Source organism: Podarcis raffonei, chromosome 8 (genome assembly GCF_027172205.1).
Source record: "Podarcis raffonei isolate rPodRaf1 chromosome 8, rPodRaf1.pri, whole genome shotgun sequence".
Taxonomy (NCBI): Eukaryota; Metazoa; Chordata; class Lepidosauria; order Squamata; family Lacertidae; genus Podarcis; species Podarcis raffonei.
Window position 1 is genome coordinate 65,549,839 of NC_070609.1, and position 23,108 is coordinate 65,572,946.

Consider the following 23,108-nt stretch of genomic DNA (forward strand, 5'->3'; position numbering starts at 1 on the left):
TGTGATTTAATGTTGTTCGCTTTCATTGCAAACCTCCTTTTAAGCTTTTATCAACCGGAAGGTATCATCATCTACTACAGTGGCTTTCAACCAGTGTGCTGTGACACCTTGGGGTGCCTTGAATGATGGTCAGGGATGCCATAGACAACACTGGCCTCTGTCCCTCTTTCCTTCCCTTGCTCCTCTGATGCCCTCTCACATCTCTGCCTCCCAAAGGCTTGCACAGCTGTTTGTTGCAGCAGTCCTGGCTACAAGCTCCCCAGGCGAATGGTGCCTCTGGGGCTGGCCAGGGGGTGCTGGTTGCCAGGAGCTGAGGCTGCCTTGGAGTAAGCAAGCAAGCAAGCAGGCAAGGGAGCCCAGCCAGCCAGTCCGCCAGCCCTTGCTGTTGGGAATGGACAGACAAGTCCCTGGCCCCTGTGGGGCAGTGTGAGGAGGCATCTCTCTTTGGGGTGGGCAGCTCAGAGACCAGTAGCGGCAGCAGCGGCTGTCCAGAGGACTCCCAAGGAAAAGGCAGAGGAGGCTGAGGGGACACTCAACAAGGGAAGGTGTTTGAAAAGGGGTGAGAGGCTGCCAGCTCTGCAGGCATAACTGGGCTCCTGAGCCCTGCAGGGGTGCTGCAGAAAGAATGTAGTTGGTCAAGGGAGTCATGGACTCAAAAAGGTTGAAGAACTCTGATCTGCTGTATATTCCAGGAAGCAGTTTGACTGCTCACTCTGTATTTGGACACTTCTTAAGAATTTAAGGTTACCATATTTTTTTCAAAGAATCCAGGGACACTTTTTTTTTTTTTTAGAAAAGAGAAACAAAAGGTTATTTTAAAAAGTTGTTGTTTTTAAAAAGAAGTAATATCTTCTCTTCTGTGGGCAGTCGGCCGGGTGGCTGGGCGTTCTCGCTCCCAGCTCGATTTGGGTTGCGGGGGGGGGGGCGCGGTTCCCCCAGTTGACGTGCCAGGCATCCCCGGTTCCCCCTTGGCAGTGGCGGCAGCAGTCTCAGCAGCCCGGAGCCAGCCTGATAGTGCAGTTGGCTCTGGCTGGCTTCAGGAGCTGCTCGCTGCCATGGTGCCTGCCATTTTGCCTCACCGGAAGTCCCTATATGATGTGTCTTGTGCCATTGAACCAATCACACAACATTCATTCCCTACTAATAAATCTACAACACTTAATGTATAAATCCAGGGACATTAAATGAAATCCGGGGACATTCCAGGGAAGGATTTTGTCTGACAGATTTGTAAATCCAGGGACTGTCCCCGGGAAATGGGGACATCTGGTAACCATACTTAGATACTGTGACCAAATTTTATATGATAGTTCCCGAGATGAAGGAGCAATTCTCATCTATGTTTGGATACCATTGGGCGCCATTTTGAATTAAGATGGTGGACTTTTAGCTTCTCATAACGGCACCTATTTCAACCGCTGGCTTCAAAACTGTGCTGATTGGTTTATTTATTTTGCTTTTATGGGGGGCCAGGCCTTAGAATTCCCTGGAGGATGCCAGGTATGATTTTGCTAAGAAATAATGATGCTAATAGGTCTTTTAGAATAAATTGGCGGTGGTGATGACAATGTGCGTTCTCTACCACTCTTCCTGCAGAACCCAGACATTGTGCTGGTCCACTACTTGAATGTACCCGCCATCGAGGACTGTGGAAAGCCCTGTGGCCCCATCCTGTGCTCCATCAACACCGACAAGAAGGAGTGGGCGAAATGGACGAAAGAGGAGCTGATTGGCCAGCTGAAGCCAATGTGTGAGTAGGGCCTGCTGCGCTTGGGGCCCCAGAAGCAGGAGGGCCCTGTGGGGTTTTGTTTGTTTGTTTGTTTGTTTTGTTCTTTGGTTGTTTGTTTTTTGCTGAGTGGGGACAGGGGACGCTCTCCCCTGGGCATGCATAAGGTAACTGATGCATTCTGCATACCCTTCAGTCGCAAACAATGCACCTTGCAGAATTTGCAGGAGGAGGATTATGGCTCATAGAATTGTAGAGTTGGAAGGTACCACAAGGGTCATCTAGTCCACCCCCTGCAATGCATGAATCTTTTGTCCAGTGTGGGGCTCGAACCCACGACCCTGAGATTAAGAGTCTTCTGCTCTACTGACTGCTGGCTGCCGTCCCATTAGACACCTATTTCAATTTCAGCAATGCAAGGGGTACAGAAAGGAGATGAGATAGACTCATGGAATTGCAGAGTGGGAAGAGACGCCCAGTGGGGTCACCCAGTCCTGCAATGCAGAATTCACAACTAAAGAATCCCTGGCAGATGGCCATCCAACCTCTGTTTAAAAACCTCCAATGAAGGAGTCAGTCCCACCGTCAAACAGCTCTTACTATCAGAAAGTTCTTCCTAATGTTTAGGACTGTCTTGCCATTTGGACCCATTGACTTGGGTCTTCCCCTCTGCAACGGCAGACAACAAGCCTGCTCCAACTTCCACGTGGCAGCCCGTCAGATATTTGAAGTTGGCCACCTCTCAGAGCCACAGATCCAGATTCCAAGGCCTACTCTTTTTTGCTCATTGAAGAACGAGCCGCAAACAAAAAGGAAAGCGTGTCTGAGGGGCTCCTTTTTATGCCCCCTGAGAGTCATGGTGATGCAATCAGTGCTTGCCCAAAAAACGCCCTCTCCAAAAAGCAAAAGGCTGTGTACGTTTGCTGTTCGTGAGAATCATAACATGCCTTGCAGACATCAAAACCATTCTGCCATGGATAACAACAGTTGCCTGCTGCGTCAGAGCAAAGCCAAGAATGCTGCAGGGGACCGCTTAGGAGGCTTCCTGACGTGCAGGACAAAATGCAGGGAGGCAAATGGAGGCGGCCTCACCTGCGCCCACACAGCCAGGGCCTCTGTGCCCCGGGCCCGGCCTGGCTCCCTCGCCTGGCCTTCACACAGAGAGATGTGCCTGTTCCATGCAGGTTTGACTTGTTGCCTTGACAAGCATTTCCTTGTTAGGCTTCTGCCTCCTGCTGCCCTCTGCGGGGGCTGCCTTGGCTCCTTCCCCTCCTGTCTGCCCACCGATTGAAGTGCAAAGAGCATTTTGGAGCAGCTCTTCCTCCCGTACAGAGAGCGGCTGCTTTGCTTTAGCCATCCGGCATCTCCCCCCCCCGGTGCAAAAGGCTCAGAAACGGGAGAAACCTCCACTCTGTCAGCAAGCCGGGCTGAGAATGAGCCGAGACAAAGTTGTCCCCTTCATTCCTTCTGAGCCTCGTTCCCAGGATATTGCAAGTGTTTCCACTCTGGATCCTGCTGAGCCCAGGACTGTGTTTGCAGAAGGAGTGCCTGGACAGATTGCAAGCAGACTTCAGGGGCAGAGCAAAGGGAGCACCATCCATCGGCCAACCCCAGCTTTGGAAAACCCAGAAAGTGCGGCCGCTTCCTTGCTGGGCTGAAAGTGGCAGAGGCCATAATGGGAAGAGCAGCTGCTTTGCATGCAGAAGGTCCAAGATTCATCAACTCCAAGGCTTGGAGAGAATTCCTGCCTGAAACCCTGGAGGGTCACTGCCGGTCAGCGTAGACTATTTATTTGATTTCTTAACAGCCTTCATGGTATAAGGTCCCAGGTGAGGGTTACGGCAATAGAAAGATGCAGTATTAAAACTGATTAACTTCAGAATCAGAAGGATAGGGTGGGTTCTAAAATATGTATCTCGGGTAAAGAGGTGCATCTTTAGAATACAGATATCATATATCATCAATGCACAATCCAATTGTGGTTGAGGGGAGCAGTCTGAGACCTAGGTGGCCCCATGCTAATCCACTATACATTCCTGAGTATTTGCTGCAACATCATTTTAAGTCAGAAGGGTGGGAAGAGATGGCAGGTTGTAGTTATCCATAAAAACCCCACCTCCTTTGCCAGAAGATCCATCCACATTGTGTCTGCGATCAAGGGACCGTTTGTGGTGATGGACCACAGAGAAAGACTGAGGATACTGCTAGTTTGCGTTCCAGTTTGCTGTATTGCAACCACAATGCCACCTCCCCACAAGGGAACTTGGTCCAGCGAACCAGCTGGGGATGTAGCAGCCTGGGCCGCCATGTCCTCTCTGTGAGCCTTTGGGGTGCGGGGAGCTGCAACTTTGCAAACTCTGGAAGACCCCAGTAAGGGAGATCAGGAGTACAGCTTACTTTATTTATTTGTTGGATTTCTATCTCCGCTTTTTCCCCAAGGAGCTCTAGGTGGTGTACATCCTCATTTGCTCCTTATAACAACCCTGTGAGGTAGGGCTGAGAGGCAGTGACTTGGCCAAGGTGGAGGTTTGAACCCTGGTCTCCCAAGTCCTAGCCTGACACTCTAGCCACTACACCACACTGGCTCTCACACGTGTGTGGCTGACGGAACAGGTGTCTTTTTGTCCTCTCTGATCCCCAACTCAGGCCCCTTCACAGACTCAGTTCTCGCCCAGTGGTGTTGCTTAAGCTCTGCAGTCTCCAGCATTGCTTGTGCAATGGAAAGTATATTCTGCAGCCGTTACACTTGGAAGACTCCCCTCCCCACAATGTGCAGAAGCCGAGAGTCTCAAAAAACTGGGTGGGCGGCCCTAGAATCCCCGATTCTGCCTTTTCCTGGCTGCTGCGCACACAACAGCTGGGGCTGCTGCTCCACTCTGCCAGAGTGACAGGCGGCGTCGGTGCAGCCCTGACCTTAAAGAGAGGGGCCAAACTGCCCCCCAGGGCTGGAGATGTGGAGCTGGAAAACTTTTGAGGGCATCTCTGATATCAATCCAAGGCCTGCCGGGCACCTCAGGAGGGGGAAAGTGGCAGCCGGCTTTAAAATCTGCAGTGCGTCAGGAAAAACGACGTGCGGATGACACCAAGCCGGCTGTAAATCTCTTTTATGCCTTGGGAGGGAAGCGCAAAGTTCTGCCCAATTATTCGGCCTGCTTAGGCATCTGCACGTCCCTGTTTATGGATGCGCATCCTGGGAGAGTCTCCCGTGGAAATGCAGCACGGGTTGGAAAGGGGATGTGTGTGTGTTTTTGTGTGTGTGTGTGTGTGTGTGTGTGTGTGTGTGTGTGTGCATTTGCGGGGTGGGAGCTTTAGATTCTGATCAGGCTTCCGGTGAGGCGGGGAGGGGGGAGTGTGGAGCTTGGCTGAGCACATTCCGGGGGCGCCAAGCGCTCTCCTCGCCAGGCAGGCCTGCGATTGGGTTCCAGAGCAGAGCCCTGCTGCTCAGTCCAGGAGCCAAGCCCATTAGCTTCATCACATTTCCACATAAATCACATTCTATCGCAGGCTTCACAGTTTGATTTCCTGATGTTTCCAAATTTCCCTGCCCTGAAGGAGATTAGCCCGTGATTGAATCTGAATGTGTTGCCTGCTCCTCCTCCTCCTCCTCTCCTCCAGGAGTCCAGGGCAGGCTTTCGCCGGAGAGGCTTCTTCTTTCTCCTTCTCCCCCCTCCCCCAATTCACCTGTTGCATAATGCAGCTCAATCTCCTTCCTCCCACCCCAATTACTTTCATTCTTCCAGGCTTCTGAAGCACAAACTTCTGCAGGTGAGCTTTGATTCCCTACCCTGCCTCAGAGTCAACCCTCTTTCTTCTGGTTCCTGGACCTGGCTGAGCCTCCACTGCCACCAGCCACTTAATTACGGGGTCCAGATGCTGCCTCCTTGGGGGCAGATTCAAGCAGAATTTATCAGCCCTCCAGAAATGGCTTTTAATTTCAGGCAGTAGAAGGAAACCTCCCTTGGCAAGGAAGGACGCCTGCTGTCCTGGCCACAGAGGAAGCTCACTGGGTAGGGCAGGGCAGATCATGCAGGTGCTTTGATCCAGTGGCGTAGCGTGGGGGGGCTGGCCGCACCGGGCACAACATCTGGGGGTTAGGGTTAGGGGGCGCAAATCCACGGGTTAGGGGGCGCAAATTACTTGCCTTGCCCCGGGTGCTGACAACCCACGCTACGCCACTGCTTTGATCTATTGAAAACGAAGTGGAATTAGCCAGCAGAAGAAGCACAAGATAAGGGAATCTGCCTCTTAACTTCAATATTTGTATATAGTGCCATCAGAGGGTGGCACATCACATCAAGGGTAGAGCTCACCTGACCTTGGACTACAACTCCCATGATCCCCCCTGTCCACTGCCCATGCTGGCTGCTAGGGCTGCTGGGAGTCTGAGCCCAACAGCAGCGTCTGAAGAAAGGAGATGGGGAAGGCTGGTCTAGATTTTGAAAGCGGGAGGCAGTGGGAAAGAAACAGGGCGTGTTGATGCGTGTCCATAATCACATGTGCACCCACACATGGATGCCGACACATGTCACTACCAGGGAAGGATCTCGAGCCAAGATTCACAGTAAGCCACAGGGAAGGAAGGCGCATTCTACGTTATTAGCAGGGGTAGATCAGCCATAGGGTACAGGCTAGCTGCAGCTCTTGGTGAGCAACCCAATCTGCATGTATAGTATTACAAAACAGGAATCGGTTAGCAGAGTGGATACAGCTGAAGATGTGCATGCTCTGAAGCTCAGATATGGCCTGAACTGACAGCTCAGTGGACGCGTCATGTGGAAAAGGGAAAGCCAGGAGAAAGGAGAGGGGCAGAGGGCAAAAGAGGTCTGGCAGGGAGCAACCAAGCCCTGGAGGCACATGTGGTGGGGAGGTGAGAAGAGAGACCCTGAGAGACATGATCAGAGAGAGAAAACACCAAGGTGGGCCTTTTCCAAGAAGAGCAGGAGTACGAAGTTTCTTTGTGGGCTAGACTTGTGTGGCTATCAGGGGTTGGGTGGCCAGGCAGCCTGGCTCTCTGATCAGAAGGTGGGTCTTGTAATGCACAAACAGCCAGAGGGAAGGCAGTGAGGATGGTAATGGCCGGAAGGAGGCAAGACATTGGAGGTTCCCTTGAGCCTTGCACAGGACAAGTGAACTAGAGGGTTCGCGTAGCACTGTGCCAGGCTGTTGCTGTTGGGTGGCACCCAGGGTGTGTGAAGGGGATAGATCTTGAAGCCAGGGTCAGGTGGCACTTGGGGTCAGGCAACAAATTTGGAAAGGAGGAGCCCGCTTCCAGAGAGTTGTAGAGGGAGCTGCAGGGAGGTGCTATCACAAGCTAGAAACAGCGCAAGTCCCTGGCAGTTGGCACCTGTCAGCTACTTCCAAGCACTCGGCCTTCAGCCTGCCGTTGTGCTTAATTGTTTCCCCTCCTGCTCCCTGCTATCCTTGCTTTGAGAGCTCTCCAAGCTGATCAGCAGATGCCCTTGGAGGCATCTGGTACCTGAAACAAGATTAGCAAAGCAGAACTCCGTGTGCTCCAGCCAGGCCATCTGATCAGCAGCACTGCAAGGCAGCTGAGCCAGGAGAGCTGCAATGGTGGCCTTGACACTGCCACCGTCTTTCCAGTTCTGTAAAGCGAGACCCCAGAGGGTTGCAGGTTCTGCGTCAGTTGTAGCTGTGGTGGGGCCTCTCCCAGGCAGGCAGGAGTCCATATTGGCTGAGGATGCTTGATGGTATGTGTGGAAATAGCCACCTAAACTAAAACGTTAGGCAGATTTGGATGGCTTTGCTCTGGCAGAACATTAAAAGAATGCAAGGGAAGGCAGAAGATAAAGGAAAGGCCAGCTGGGTTTTCGCAGCAGGCTGCCGCAGACCCTGAGATTTAGTCACACTTCCTTTTCTCTGGGTCTCATACCTTGGGTGCTGCTGTCACAAATTTTACCGACTTTACAGGTGGTTGTTGTTGTTTTATAATGGAATTGTGAAAATTTAGGGCCTGTGCTTCCCCTCTGCCTTGCCCTGAGGACCAATTGCCACTGTCACAGCAAATGTGGTGTTTAGTCCTGAGGAGTGCTCCAGTCTCAGTTCCAAAGCCCCAAGCACCAGATTTCCACAGACAAACAGTCGGCTGCTCTGCATCTCATACGGTTCTTCTTTAGCACTGCCGTTTTTTCACCCATCATGGCATCCAAGCATCATGTGGCCTCCAAAGTATTTGCTTGCATAACATGGATTTGTTGGGAAGGCAAGGAATGGGTTGATGGGAAGAGTCAGAAAGAGAATGCAGAAGGTGCACTAGACTTGGTGGATGGAAGTGAGATACCAGCGACAAGGATATTTAAGTCCAGGACAATGATATATATAGCAGTTAATGGATATCGTGGCAAACTTTTCAATGTGGCCATTTCTGGAGCAGGATTCAGAAGTTCTGAAATAGCATTACTCACCCATCATTTCATTGGTTGGTTGGTTGGTTGGTTGGTTGGTTGGTTGAAAGTATTTTTTCCATAAGAATCATCAACAACACAACATATCAACATTTATATAATACATTATAAAATTTCAAGCTTAAACAGAGCATATTTTGCTATTATTATGAAGGAAAAAATATTGTCCTGCTGAAGACTCAGCATTACTAACTTAATATAACACGATCTGGATCATTCTTAGGGAAATATAAACCGAGGCATTGCATTTGGCCACAACCACTAATTTTTGCTGTATTCAACAAAAAGCAGTTTTTGTCCCTTTGCTTCTGTTTCTGAATAACCAGAAATGGAACTCAAGGCAGCTCACAAAAGTTAAAACAAACACAAATAAAACACAGAAAGTGGCCACCAGAAAGGTCCTCTCCTGCGTCCCCAGCAAACATGCCTGTGAGGGGGGTGGGACTGAGAGCAGGGCCTCCCCAGAAGATCTCAGAGCCTGGGCAGGTTCATATGGGAGAATAATGTCCTTCAGATAGCCTGGGTATGTAAAGAGCTTTATAGGTCATAACCAGCACTTCCAATTGTGTCCAGAAACAGACCGGAAGGCAGTGGAGCTGTTGTAAGAAGGGATTCATATGCTATCCCCAGCTAATCGTCTGGTTACAGCTCTCGAGGCCAGCTGAAGGTTCCAAGCACTTTTCAAAGGCAGTCCCACATGCAGCACATTTCAGTATTCCAGATGTGGTGAAGCTAAGGTGTGTGTCACTGGGGCCAGATCAGACAAATGCACTCCTGGCCACCACAGAGACCTGGGCATGCCCAAACTGCCTTCAAGGGGCGTCCCCATCCATTACAGGCTGAGCCCTATTGTTCCACCTTCTGACTGACTAAGAGCACCTCTGTCTTGCCTGGATTATGTTTCAATTTGTTCACCCTCCTCCATTCTGTTGCTGATGACAGACGTTGGTTTAGAGCCAAGGCCGCTTCCTTGGATTTAGGTGGAAAGGTGAAATAGAGCTAGGTGTCATCAGCATACTGGTGCCACCCAACTCCAAAACTCTGGAAGACCTGTACCAGCGGTTTCATGTAAATGTGAAATAACCTGGAGGACAGGACAGAACCCTGTGGCACCCCACAGGCCAGAGGCCAAGGAATCAGACAGGAGTCCCTCAGCGCCAGCTTCTGGTTTTGTAAAACAGTGCTTTCAGGTCCCATCCCAGCAAGGTGGATCAGACGAATACCATGGTTGATGATTTCGAAAGCCGCTGAGAAGTCCAACTGAACCAACTGGGACACACTCCCCCTGTCCAATTTCTGGCATAAGTCATTCACCAAGGCGACCCCAAGCCATCTCTGTCCCAGAACAGGCCTAAAACCATGTCAAAATGGATCTAGAAAATCCATCTCATCCAGAAACCTCTGGAGATGCGGTGCCACCACATGCTTCAGTACCTTGCCCAGAAATGGATTATTGGAAGCCAGTGGATAATTATCCAACATGGTGGGATTCCAATACTGTTTTGAAACATCACATTCCCAGCAGATGGTGGGGATCACCTCTCATTTTGGCATTTCCAGCACATGGTGGAGTGATTTTTTATTAATCTTTTGTATCTAGACCAGATGGTTCTATATATTTTTTTTTAAAAAAAACCTACTACTACTACTGAGTTTTAAAACTCATCATTCTTCTGGGAGCTTTTGATAATGATGATGCTTCATTACACATATTAGTCGCCTTCTACCAAAGCCTCAAGGAGACTCACAAGAAGATGAAGTTGCTGCCCAGGAGGACTCCCCTGCTGAGTGCCTGAAGGCCCCAGTCCTGCCACTCACCACCTGGCCTGACGGGCTCCATAAAGGACTGCTGCTGCTGCTGCTGCTGGGCAGAGAGGGCTTCGTTTTTGTTTTTTGTTTAATTTGCTGCTATTTTTTACCTATGTCATTTTAAACTGTGATATTAACGCTGTATTCTTAGTTTTAGATTTTGATTTATGTGGAAATTGTTTTCCATTTGGTTGTGTATTTTTTTGGATGTGGTTTATTTGTTGTTTATGACTTTTGTAATTATGTAAATCTTGTCATGCAGTAAGCCGCCCTGAGCATTATTTTTAACTGCGGAAAGGCAGCATACAAATAAAATGATGATGATGATGATGATGATGATGTTTAAAACAATACAAACCATCAAGCACCACCCTAGTCTAGATGAATTCATGGATGAGAAGGCTCCCAACCACTGATACCATGGTAGCTAAATGGAACCTCCATGTTCAAAGGCAATGTACAGCTCTGGGTACCCCATGAACAAACGAAATCACCTCCACGCCCTACTTGTAAGCTTGGAAGAGGCACCTGGCCAGCAGCTGTCAGAAGATGAGACCCAGAATTGGACAGGCCTGGAGTGGTTCTGCATGAGATTGGATCTTGGAGGTCCTGCATGAAGTGTGTGATGTGAGGGGGTGGAAGTTCTCCAGACAGCTGAATGTTGGAAGACTTGGGACAGATAAAAGAAAGTTTTTAATGCCCCAGAGTTAAACGATGGAACCCATTCCCACAGGAGGCAGTGATGACCACCAACTTGGATGGCATTAAAAGAGGATTGGAAAAATTCATGAAGGAGAACAAGGCTGTCAGCGGCTACTAGTCATGGTGACCATGCTCTGCTTCCACTGTGTGGAAGGACATCAAGCCTTCGCATTGTGATTTGGGTATAGATCTGTCCAAGACTCTTGTTTCTTAAGGTTATTGCATTTTAGGATGCCCCCCCCCACCTATCAGCCACAATCTCTTCTGAACCGATCAATAGGGCATTCTGCTTACATATGGAGCTAACAGCTTTTTATATGGATGACAAAGTTGTCACAACTGGTTAATAAGAAACCACAGGGAACTAGCTTTACAGGGGAAATGCAGGAAAATCATTCTTGCTGAAGTCAAAACCTTTGACATGCCATGCTCTGTTCTTTCACCTACTCTCCCACCTTTGTGCCAACTTTCTTTTTACACACTAAGAGAGAATATAAGAATATAAGAACTGAACATGCTCCAGCCTATTACAGGCCCAGATCCTTGCAGACCCCAGGCCCTTACATTCTGCACCCACAACTATCAGAGGCAGTAATGGTTCTGAATACCAGTTCCTGGGAACCACAAGAGGGAAGAGTGCTCTTGTGCTCAGGGCCAGCTTCCCAGAAGAGGCAATTGGTTGGCCACTGTGAGAACAGGACGCTGGACTGGATGGGACCCCTTTGGCCAGATCCTGCAATCTCTTCTTATGTTCTCAATACCACCCATTGGGCCAAAGGGCTTCCCCGCCCTCCCCGCAAAGGGATCATCGCCATCTCAGCCCTCAGTGACGTCGAATGTTCAGGGAACTCTCTTGTCACACACGACGTTGTCTGCTCTTTCGCACAGCGTTGTGTTTGACAACTGAATCTCTCTCCGCCTTCCACGTTGCACTTCCCCGCATCAAAAGCCGAGCTCGCACCTCCAGCGAATGCTGCTCCGTGTCAGTCATCCGTAATCACTGTGTTCTTGTTTTCTCCTAATTATTCAAAGCACAGACCTGAAACAGCCAACGGAATTCTTAAGTCTGTAATCTTGGTGATTATAGAATATTTAAAGGGTGGGGGTTGACCACTAACAGCAAAAGCTTTCATTTATGTATCAAAGCAAGCAGAGCCTCATCATTGCCTGATCAAGGAGCTCCACCGTGTGGCTGGCAGTAAGAACAAATCTTTTTTTTCCCCCTATAAAATTGAGGCTGGAGGAGTAGGGGTTGTTTTCACACTGCACTGCTTCAGCACAGCTTCACTCAGTGAGCATTCATTCTCTCTTGATTTGTTTGTGTGCAAGTGAGACAATGTTGCAAGGATTATCCCCCATTTTCCTGTCCCTTTCCTTATCACATTCATGTTGAGCGGATGGGGGAGCGGATCTGTTGCTCAAAGTCTCCCACTTGACCGCTGCCTGAATTTGCTAATAGGCAATTGAATCCTACCCTGAAAATAATGACTGTCTGCAAGTGCCCTGAGCCTACCAAATCAGGATTTATTATCTGCACAGGGCATTCAAGGCTTGAAAACTGTTCCGGCTTCAGTTTCTTTCTAATCGCCGTGGAACCCTGGCATGGGCCACAATGCTCATTCATATTACAAATGCCTCTTTCTTTATCTCCCTCTGGGTCTTCTGTATTGGCAGCACTCGGGTATTTGTATAAATAGCAGGGATAGGGATGCCTAGCAAAGAGCTGTCAGAGATCAAGCCGCCACAGGCAGATCTTCCCGGTCAGGTCACGCATTCAGCAACATGCCCTGAGGTGTTGCAAAATCCAGGAATGTGCCAGTGTTTGTGAACTGTCATTTAGAGAAAAGGTGAGTAAGAAGTTGCGTGATATTTATTTGTTGATGTTGTTGTTTATTTCATATAATTTATACACCCGCTTGATTGGAAAAAGAAACCGACAACAACCTCAAAGCAATTTACAAAAAGACAAAACAAGAAAATCAAGAAGGAAAAATCACAACCATACTTTAAAACATGCAAATATTAAAATACTAAAATGTATTAAAATGACCTCAACTTTCTAAGTATCTGGGTAAAGGTAAAGGTAAAGGGACCCCTGACCGTTAGGTCCAGTCGTGGCCGACTCTGGAGTTGCAGCGCTCATCTCGCTTTATTGGCCAAGGGAGCTGGCATACAGCTCATGTCATGTGGTCATCTCAGCTGGTCATGTGGCCAGCATGACTAAGCTGCTTCTGCCAAACCAGAGCAGTGCATGGAAACGCAGTTTACCTTCCCGCCGGAGCGGTACCTATTTATCTACTTGCACTTTGACATGCTTTCGAACTGCTAGGTGGGCAGGAGCAGGGACCGAGCAATGGGAGCTCACCCCGTCTCGGGGATTAGAACCGCCGACCTTCTGATCAGCAAGCCCTAGGCTCTGCGGTTAACCCACAGCGCTACCCGGGTCCCCGAGTATCTGGGTAGGCTTGTCTAAACAAGAATATTTTACAGCAGGCACCGGAGTATAGTGAAGGCAAGTGCTTGCTCGCAATAGGCAGGGAATTCCAAAGTTCAGGTGCTGCCACACTCAACTATCAAGTTCTTGCAAATGCGGAACGGGTATTATGTAGCACCTATAATGGTGCCAATTCCTCTCTCTCCTTCTTCCCGTTGAGACATCTGGTTGGCCACTGTGAGAACAAGAAGCTGGAGGAAGAGGAGGCAGAGATGTGCCCCCTGTGGTCGGATCCTGATCCAGCTGCTACTGCTTCAGGACACTTCTTGTTCTTAGATGTGATGCTGGGAATCAAAAGCAACCAGCAGCTAATAACACTTGATTTTTTGAAAACTGTTTGTTTATCCCCCCCCCCCATTTATATGCCACCTTTCTGCCCACTTTGAAACAGAGGGAAAGTGCTCCTTGCTGAGATGTTTGCTTTATAATTTGCTCTTTTGATTTGAGAGCCAACTCAAAGAACCATTTTGTGATGGGGCAGCCTATAAATAACAGGCAAACCGGCCATTAGGCAGGCAGGCAGTCAGGCAGGGGTGGCCTCTCTTGTTTCGGAGATGCTTTGCAGGCTGAGCCTGCCTTTCCGGCCTGGAAGCAGGGAGAGGTGTCCCAGGTGTGCCACAGCCAAGCCGGTGCTTTGCTTTTGCTGATGTTGAGCTTGTGGGTTTGTGGGAAGCCATAAAGGGGCCTTGCAATGGGCACCAGAGGAGGAGGAGGAGAGAGGAATTAATGGCTCCTGCCGCAGGAGTCGTAAATGAGCCGCATGGCAGCCGCTCAGCACTTCGCCAGTTTGTGTACCTGGTATAGAGATTGAGGAGAGAGCACCAAACTAGGAGGGGAGCTTCTGCACACACACACACACACACACACACACACACACACACAATCCCCTGTTTGCCAGCCCAGGAGCAACTGAGCAAGGCCTCTGATGTGCCAGAGAGTAAGGAGGACCAGCTGTGATGTGGACATCACCACTGCCCACTGCTCCCCTGTGGCCCATCACTGAAAACCTGTGACTTTGGGATTGTAGTCCTAGGCCCACCTACTTAGGAGTAAACCCCAATGAGCTCACTGTCACGTTCTCCAGAATAGAATTGTGTACATGACTCAGAAGTAAACAACAGAACAGACATCCCCAGCCAAACCACAAGAAACACCTGTTTCTGCAGCTCACCCAACGCCACTACACACAGTATACACACACTATCTCAAAGGCACACACACACACCTTCCTGACCAAGCCTATTTCTCCAGAGCAGCTCTTCCCAGCCTGGTGTGCTCAAGCTGTTTTGGACTACAACTCCCATGATCCCCAGAGGACAGTAGGGGCTGATGGGAGTTGTAGTCCGAAAAGCCTGGAGGGAACCAGGTTGACAAAGGTTGTGCCAAAGGGACTCTAGTTGCCCATCTGGGAAACAGCCCTCTAGAGTAACCCTCGAAGCACCGTGTCTCCGAAGCGAGGACAAATCGTTTCCAACACTTTAATATGCTTGGAAAATTACGACCAGGAAAGGCTGGGTTGGGCCTGCAGTGCAAATCAGCTGAGAAACTTTAATAAGGAGTAAGGGCTGCTTGAGTTTTTCCACTCTCCTTGGTCCTGAAAGTAGAACTTTTAAACACAGGCCTCTCCCCCACTTACATGGGGTTTTGTTTCTGAGTGCCGTGTGTTTAAGTGAAAGCGTGCAGAGGAGGGAATACTATCTAAAAAACCTGTCAACGCCCTCTAAACCTCTGGAAACCCTCGGAAACCCCTTTTAAAAACCAGCAGCACTTACCAGACTGGCATGAATGGTGGCAATAGTGACTGTCTTCCTCATTGCTGGAGGATGAGGTGGAAACAAGGCGGGTAGACCAGTCCCCCGTAAGCGCTTGGCTGTGGTTCAGAGGTAGACTAGTACCCTGCATTGCTTGGCTGTGGCCATTTTTCCTCTTTTTGCCACGTTTTTGCGGTTTTCCTGCTCTTTTTCTGGCCTTTTTTGCCTTTTTGCAGTTTAAGTCAATTTACTTCATTATTTCTCAGCGCGTATACGCAGTTGTGTGCGGGTCGAATGCGCATAAATGGGGAGAGGCCTGTAAATGTAAGAAAACGGCAAGCTTCTAGTTCTTCTACTATCCCTTAACATTTGTAGTGTCTTTTCTGCACTATCAGGCCATTTTTTGGAATTTACTGTTTAATAACTGCAGCCCCTTCCGGAGATGGACCTGGCGTTCCACCAGAGGCTTGTTTCTCTCTCTCTCTCTCTCTCCCTCTCTCTCTCTCTCCCCCTCTCTCTCTCTCTCTCTCCCTCCCTCCCTCCCTGCCTCTCTGACACTCAAAATATCTGCATGTTATGGAAGCCTTCTTCTTGCAAAGTGCAGCCTATTCCCATTGTTTTCGGTGCATTCTCCCCTAACGCAAACCTTTTGTGGATAGATTGATAGTTATTTGTGTGCCCCTTTTGGAGACCAGAACTATACTCCTCACTCGAGAAGTGTGTAATCCAAGGGATCGTTTCATTCCAAGCAGGTCGAATTGGGTCAGTCCACTGCAATAAATGGATAGGATGACTTTCTTCCCATCCCTGGTCCCCACCAGTTACTTACTCAGAGCTCCGTGATTAACCTTGGTGAAGCCGAATGCTTTCGGCTCGGCACCACATGGCTCAGAAAGGGCAATCTCTTTAGGCACTTGGTTTGGGAGACGAACGGGATGCAGTTATAGCTGCAGGTCCCAGACCTTCACAAAGAGGCAGCTACATTGCTAATTGCCTTTTTGTAGTTAAAAGAAAATGCTCTGCCTTGCTTGACCCGCAGCTGCAATTAAGGAGCAAATGACAGACTCCGCCGGGTTTCTAAGGAGATCTTGGAATGAGCAGCGGTTGCTGGAAAAAGAAAGGCTTGCCAAAGGAACTCCAAACAGGGACATTGTTTCAAGTCTGCTCGCTCAGCAATGCACATCCAGGTGGGTTTTCACAACCCACAAAAGGGTGGGAGACACCTCATGCCAGGATTTGAAAGTTGTTATTGTGTAGGTGTTGGGAGGTATGAAAAGAGAAGTCTAATTAAAGTTTAATCCAGTGGAGAAAAACCAGAAGTGATCCCTTTATTTCTGTCAGTTAAAACTTGTGGGGAGTCTGGAATGAAAAGGCACATGCTACTTTCACAAATGGGCAGTCGCCAAGGAGACCCCGGCTGTTGTGTGTCCACAGTGAGGGACTTTGGAGGCTGGGTAGTACTTTTTTTCTTGGAAATGTAAGAACGCAGGAGAAATGGCGGAAGCTGCTTTATACTGAGACCAGCAGCCCCTCCAACTTCTGACCAGCAGTGGCTGCCTAGGACAGGGGTCAGCAAACTTTTTCAGCAGGGGGCCGGTCCACTGTCCCTTAGACCTTGTGGGAGGCTGGACTATATTTTGAAGGGGGGGGAAATGAACCAATTCCTATGCCCCACAAATAACCCAGAGATACATTTTAAATCAAATAACCCAGAAATGCATTTTAAATAAAAGGACACATTCTACAGTGGTACCTCAGGTTACATAAGCTTCAGGTTACAGACGCTTCAAGTTACAGACTCCGCTAATCCAGAAATAGTGCCTCAGGTTAAGAACTTTGATTCAGGATGAGAACAGAAATTGTGCTCCGGCGGCGCGGCAGCAGCGGGAGGCCCCATTAGCTAAAGTGGTGCCCCAGGTTAAGAACAGTTTCAGGTTAAGAACGGACCTCCAGAATGAATTAAGTACTTAACCCGAGGTACCACTGTACTCATGTAAAAACACGCTGATTCCCAGACCGTCCGCGGGCCAGATTTAGAAGGCGATTAAGCCAGATCTGGCCCCTGGCCTTAGTTTGCCTACCCATGCCCTAGGATTTCGAACAGGGGTTTCTCCCCAGCCCTCCCTGAGAGGGTATGCCAGGGGATGAACCTGGGACCTTTTCATGCAAAACTCGTAGTCTACAGCTGAGCTGCGGCCCTGCTTCTCACATGTGTGGTTTTATATTTCCCTGGAGGTCATAAAGACAGGAGTGGCTACATAAGGGTCATGGGGTAAGCCACAAAGTCCTGGTTTGAAGGTCAGGGAGTTTTAAGTAAGCCATTATTATATTATATTATATTATATTATATTATATTATATTATAATATAATATAATATTATATTATATTATATTATATTATATTATATTATATTATAATTTCCAAACAGTTGTAACCAGGTCTGTATTGACTATTTTCAATCCCAGAGCAAAGAACAATGAGAACAATATTCTCTCAGCATCAGCCCCAGAGGTGATAAAAAATGCTGCCCTACTTTACAGGGCTGTTGTAGATGTTACTGCAGTCATATATGTGTGTAGCACAGAAATGTGTTTCTCCCCAGCCGATATCCTATGTCCTTTTAAAATGTGGTTGGGGGGGCAGAAATGACCGGCAGAATCCGAGACCAGGGAGAAGAGTCGGTGGAAGAAGATTGGAAGAAATTTAAAGACTATTTACAGAAATATTGCAAAATTAATGAATGTTAGAATGATGTTGGATTGAAAGTTATGTGGTTTTTAGCTATAATGCTATAAGGAGTATGAAAAAATGGACTATTAATAAGCAAAAATCTAATGTTACATTATTTCTTGCCAATGTTCTTTCGCTGGTATTTCGTCGCTTTTCCATCTTTGGGATAGTAAAATTCTGGCTGGGTTTGTTTTGTTTTTTGCAAACCCAGCACTCTGAATTGGGCCCAGAAACTAATTGATAGACAGTGCAGTCAGACCAGGATCAGTATAACATGCTCAAACTGTCTTACTCTGGTGAGCAACCTGGCTCTGAATTCTGCACTAGCTGAAGTTTCCGAACTGCCCTCAAAGGCAGTATAATGCATTGCAGTAATCTAACCTTGAGATTACCAGAGCACAGACAATGGTAGTTAGGCTATCCCTATCCAGATAGGGGCGTAGCTGGGCCACCAGCTGAAGGTGATGGAAGGCACTCTGGGCCACTGAGGCCGCCTGAACCTCAAGTGGCAGCAAAGGATCCAGGGGGATGATTCTGTTTCGCTATTTATTCATCTCTCTACCCAAACTCCAATGAGATCTGCTGTGCTTTCCAAGCAGTTTTGATCTTCCAGCCTTTCCGGGAGGGAGGTGGCAATGGGCTGTTTTATTAACCTTCCCTTCATAATGCTCTCTCCCCCCCCCCACCCCTTCCCACTGATTCATTATGTGTCAGGAAGCCGAGCGTGACATGTTAAAAGCCATCTTGATAGTATTTTATATTCAGTGCTAACAACTCACTGGCTCAGAGGAGGTTTTCTTTAAAAAGCCGGGGGTGGGGGGGGGGTTGCGCTGCGCAAGGAAAGCGAGACAATCTGCATATTGGATGTGCCAAGACAGTCGGTAATTTACATTAAGCATCCTGAAATTCTCTCCTTGCAATCTGTCACCCTTCAGTGGGTTTTCATCGTATAACCTTCACAACAGAAGGGGGAGCAGCAGCAGAAAAAGAAGCTCATTTGGAGGAGAAGGAGCAGCAACCTAGCTTAGTGACCCAATGAGGGAAAGGTGGGGCGTGGGGACAGGATTTGTGGCCAAAAAACAGCAAAGTTGAAGGCCGGCATTGTTCTTCTTCAGAGAGCTTGGGATGGACCAGTGGAGAAACCTCTCCCTATTCTGTACAGACTCAGAGCCAAATTGAAGAGGCCTTGCAAGGGTTTCCCCCCCATCACCTCACAAAACACCGTCATACCTTCTTGAGCAGCAAAAAAGGGTCTCTTCCAACTTTATGATTCCGTCAACAGCAGGACGCAGAACCGTACGTGCACTGCAAGGGAAACATAACTCTGGAATCTGTGACGTGACACCTTTGCACTCATCCCAGAAGCTATCGCAAGCCCAAGGATTCCAGAGCCCCTGCAAAGTTGTGCAGTGGTCCCTCAGGCCAGCCATTGATTAAATATTGGCTCTGAACTATTTGCACACAGGCTATGCAAAGCTTAAAGGTAAAGGGACTCCTGACAGTTAGGTCCAGTCACGGATGACTCTGGGGTTGCAGCGCTCATCTCACTTTACTGGCCGAGGGAGCCGGCATACAGCTTCCGGGTCATGTAACCAGCATGACTAAGCCGCTTATGGCGAACCAGAGCAGCGCACGGAAACACCGTTTACCTTCCTGCCGGAGTGGTACCTATTTATCTACTTGCACTGCGTGCTTTCGAACTGCTAGCTTGGCAGGAGCAGGGACCAAGCAAGGGGAGCTCATCCCGTCGTGGGGATTCGAACCACCGACCTTCTGATTGGCAAGCCCTAGGCTGACAGACTAACCCCACAAGCTGGAAGCAAAGACATATTTCACAGATGTGTTTGAAGGACAGGTGTGGGCTTTCTGGGAGATGATCTATAATGAAATGAAAAAGGTATTTAAATATACCTTCCTAAAGAAACCAGAGGCCTTCCTCCTGGGCATAGTCGGCCAATTGGTGCCAAAGAAGGATAGAACTTTCTTTATGTATGCCACAACAGCAGCAAGAATACTTATTGCAAAGTATTGGAAGACACAAGATTTACCCACCCTGGAAGAGTGGCAGATGAAGGTGATGGACTATATGGAACTGGCGGAAATGACTGGCAGAATCCGTGACCAGGGAGAAGAGTCAGTGGAAGAAGATTGGAAGAAATTTAAAGACTATTTGCAGAAACATTGTAAAATTAATGAATGTTAAAATGATGTTGGATTGAAATTAAGCGGCCTTAGTAACAAGGTCAATAAGAATATGTAAAAATGGATTGATAACGGATGAAAATATATAGTTATAACGTGTTGAGATATGGAGTTAAGATAAATGAAAGAGGGTAAGGATTTGCTGAACTAACCATGTGAAAGGGAATACAAAAAAGGGAGGTGTGAGGAGGTCAGGGAAATAAGCAAACGAAATTTAAGCCATGAAAAAAATTGATTTGTTTTTAATTTTTTCTATATATTTTTTCTGTATTTCGTATCTTTTTTTTCCTATGTATTTTTGTATTTTTTGTATTTTTCTCTTTTTTTCTTTCTCTTGTTTTCTTTATATTCTGTAATTTTCTTTCGTTTGTAAAACCTCAATAAATATCTTTTTTTAAAAAAATGAAGGACAGGTGTGGTGCCTACTGGCTAGTGCATATGATGTCATGACTGGAGCCTAATGCTGAAGAGTCTTTAAAAATTTGCTTCCTTTTGTTTTTGTCTGTTGTTCTGTCTCCTGCCACTTCAGTGTCATCTTCTTTTCTCTCAAAACACACCTTCTCTTTCCAGGATTTCCTTCCTTTCTGGCCCAACGCCTAATATGCCCCATGTGAAGACAGATAGTTTTCCTTCTCAACTGCAAGTCTCAGCCTCTTGCCTGTTTATCTAAGCAGGGCTGCAACTAAAACAAGGGAGGCATCTGAAATTCTCCTTGTTTTGGTTCCAAAGTTGAACTGAAGGTCCAGGGATCCTCTGTAGTTCTCTTTTTTATTTCCAGGTGGTGTGCAAAGGGCCATGCATGCACACATCACCACAACCTTCAATGCATCACACACACATTTGCATTACTGACATGAAAACCTTGCACAAGAGCTGCTTCAGTGTGACCTGATTCCACCAAGATGCTCTTTGAGCAGAGGTTGCGTCTCTGCGCTTGTGTGCATGGCTGAAACACAGCAAAACTCACCTGCAGGAAGCCATGCGCACATTCATGCCAAGAGCGCTTTTTCAGGGTGGGTGGCACAGAAGAAAAAGAAAAAAAGAATTATCCCTGTACATATTTCCATAGGTTGGTACACAGAGGGGTGGGGGGAATGCAAAGAAGCTGAAGGGAGTTGAATATTTGGCAAAGGGTGTACACTCCTGTCCTGGGATTTATTTTAGGAGTTATTCCAGCAAAGGAGGAGTGGGAAGCAGGGCAAAGTCCCCTGGAGAAACATGGAAGGAGGAAAGGGGTATCCTCTCACTCCCAACTCTAATTACCCTAATGGGAATGAGGTGATCAAGCATGTGGTTCCACACAGTCTATCCCCAACCAAAGATCCTCCAGAGCAAAGGATCTGCCAAGACAACTGCTGGTGGTCGGCTGCTGCTGCTGCTTCTTCCACCTCATCTCTTGCCTTTCTCTCTCTCTCTCTCTCTCTCTCTCTCTCTCTCTCTCTCTCTTTCCACAGTTCATGGCATCAAGTGGACATGCAGCAATGGCAACAGCAGTTCGGGCTTCTCTGTGGAGCAGCTGGTGCAGCAGATCCTGGACAGCCACCAGACCAAACCACAGCCTCGGACGCACAATTGCCTCTGCACTGGCAACTTGGGTGAGGAGCAGGAGCTTGCAGGGCAAAAACGTTCTGCACTCTCCCAGTTTTGGAATGCCACAAAGTGCTGGATTTGTGGGAGGGCGGAATCAGGGTGGGATTGGCAGGGAAGCAAGGCACCTGCTTTGCATGCAGGAGGGTCATAGAGCTAGGAAGGTCCTCTGTCTGAAAAACTTGAAGAGCCACTGCCAGACCATATAGACAACACTGGCATGGATGGACCAATGCTCTGACTCTGTATAAGGCAGCTTCCTGTGCTCAGGGCCAGCCCACACCTGAGATAAAGTGAAGCAACTACCTCAGGTGGCAGAATCCACAGGGACAGCAGATTCTGGTGTAGACCGTTATTCCCCCTTTGTTCCTGATGTCAAGCTTCACTTTCCCCTTCTTCCCTGGTGGAGAGGGGAACACCATTTTGCGGTTCATTTCAAGTGTCAAAATGTCTTGGGCCAGTCCTGCCTGCGCTCCCCATGGGGCAGGAGGGTTGAAGGGCTCTTAGCCATAATACCTTAAGCAGGACCCTACATTAGAGAGACGGCAGACATGAGAGGTGGACAGATCAGCTGATTTCTAGGCAACTTGGGGAGGTAACTTCCAGTTCGCTACTTTACTGAGCATTCAGCCTGATTTGCTGGTGGGGAGGGCACACCCTTTTGTCAAAGGAAGTATTATCCTTCACTTCCCAGCGTATTTGCTGGTCACTTTGCTTAGTGCAAAAAGTCCAGTATTTTGAGGAAACAGGTCTGTGCAAGAGCTGGAAATTGACTATAGTTGCACGGCCTGCACTTGCCAGGATACGACTGAATCATCACCCCACCAATAAAAGGGGACATTCTGTATGTGCCCCAAATTTCAGACATACATTCTGTCCTGTTTCTTCTTCAGACTACAAACCTCTTTTAAACAATCACACAAAGAATTGCATTATTTTTTGTATATTTTATCTTAAAATATGTGTTTTGTACACATTTTATTTTAAAATGCTTACTTTTGAATGCATTTTAACCTAAACTATGAATCTTTTTTATTATTTTCAGATTTATACATTTCAATAATTTTACAGTCATTTTAACATTTCAAAACTTGACTTCCTTCCTCTTCTTTCTGTGGTTCCTTAAATTCTTTTAATTTATACTCTCCTCCCTCTCCCTTTCTATAAGTTGTCCACCCTTCTATCATATTCTTTTTCTTTACTGCTGTAGCTGCCACCAGTGAGAGCCAAAGTGGTGTTTTTACCTTTAATAAATGTTTGTATTTATCCCATACTCTATACAATTGTTTCCTAATTATATGATTTGTAAATCCTTTGTGTACTTTTACCTCTTCATACCATAAATAAGCATGCCAACCAAAAATATTATCATGACCTTCTAAGTCTAGAATATGTGAATTCTCTAATGCCATCCATTCCTTCAACCAACAAAGACAGGATGCCTCGTAGTATAGTCTCATATCAAAACCAATGAAAAGCTGAGTTCTCTCTGGCCCACGTCTTAGTCCAAGAGGCACAAATCCAGCTGTAGGCAAAACATGTTCAGGCTGAAGCTCTGAATCCCCCAACAGGTTGATCCTTTCATGGTGCTTTTGCCCATCTTGATCTTGCTCTAAGGCTGACGGCTGTAGAAAGCTTCAGCTGTTCAGTCCCAGCTATCCCTCTGCATTAGAAAGTAATACAG

The 23,108-nt window shown here is 47.8% G+C and overlaps 1 protein-coding gene across 4 annotated transcripts in view; it reads left to right on the forward strand.

Moving 5' to 3' along the window:
* Positions 1-23,108, forward strand: part of CAMTA1 (calmodulin binding transcription activator 1) — a 692,042-nt gene that overhangs the window by 623,169 nt on the left and 45,765 nt on the right. For all 4 annotated transcript variants that reach the window (XM_053400464.1, XM_053400466.1, XM_053400467.1 and 1 more), the window contains exons 6-7: positions 1,597-1,750; positions 21,292-21,432. In XM_053400464.1, coding sequence (XP_053256439.1) covers positions 1,597-1,750; positions 21,292-21,432 — 295 coding nt within the window. The remainder of the gene's footprint in view (positions 1-1,596; positions 1,751-21,291; positions 21,433-23,108) is intronic.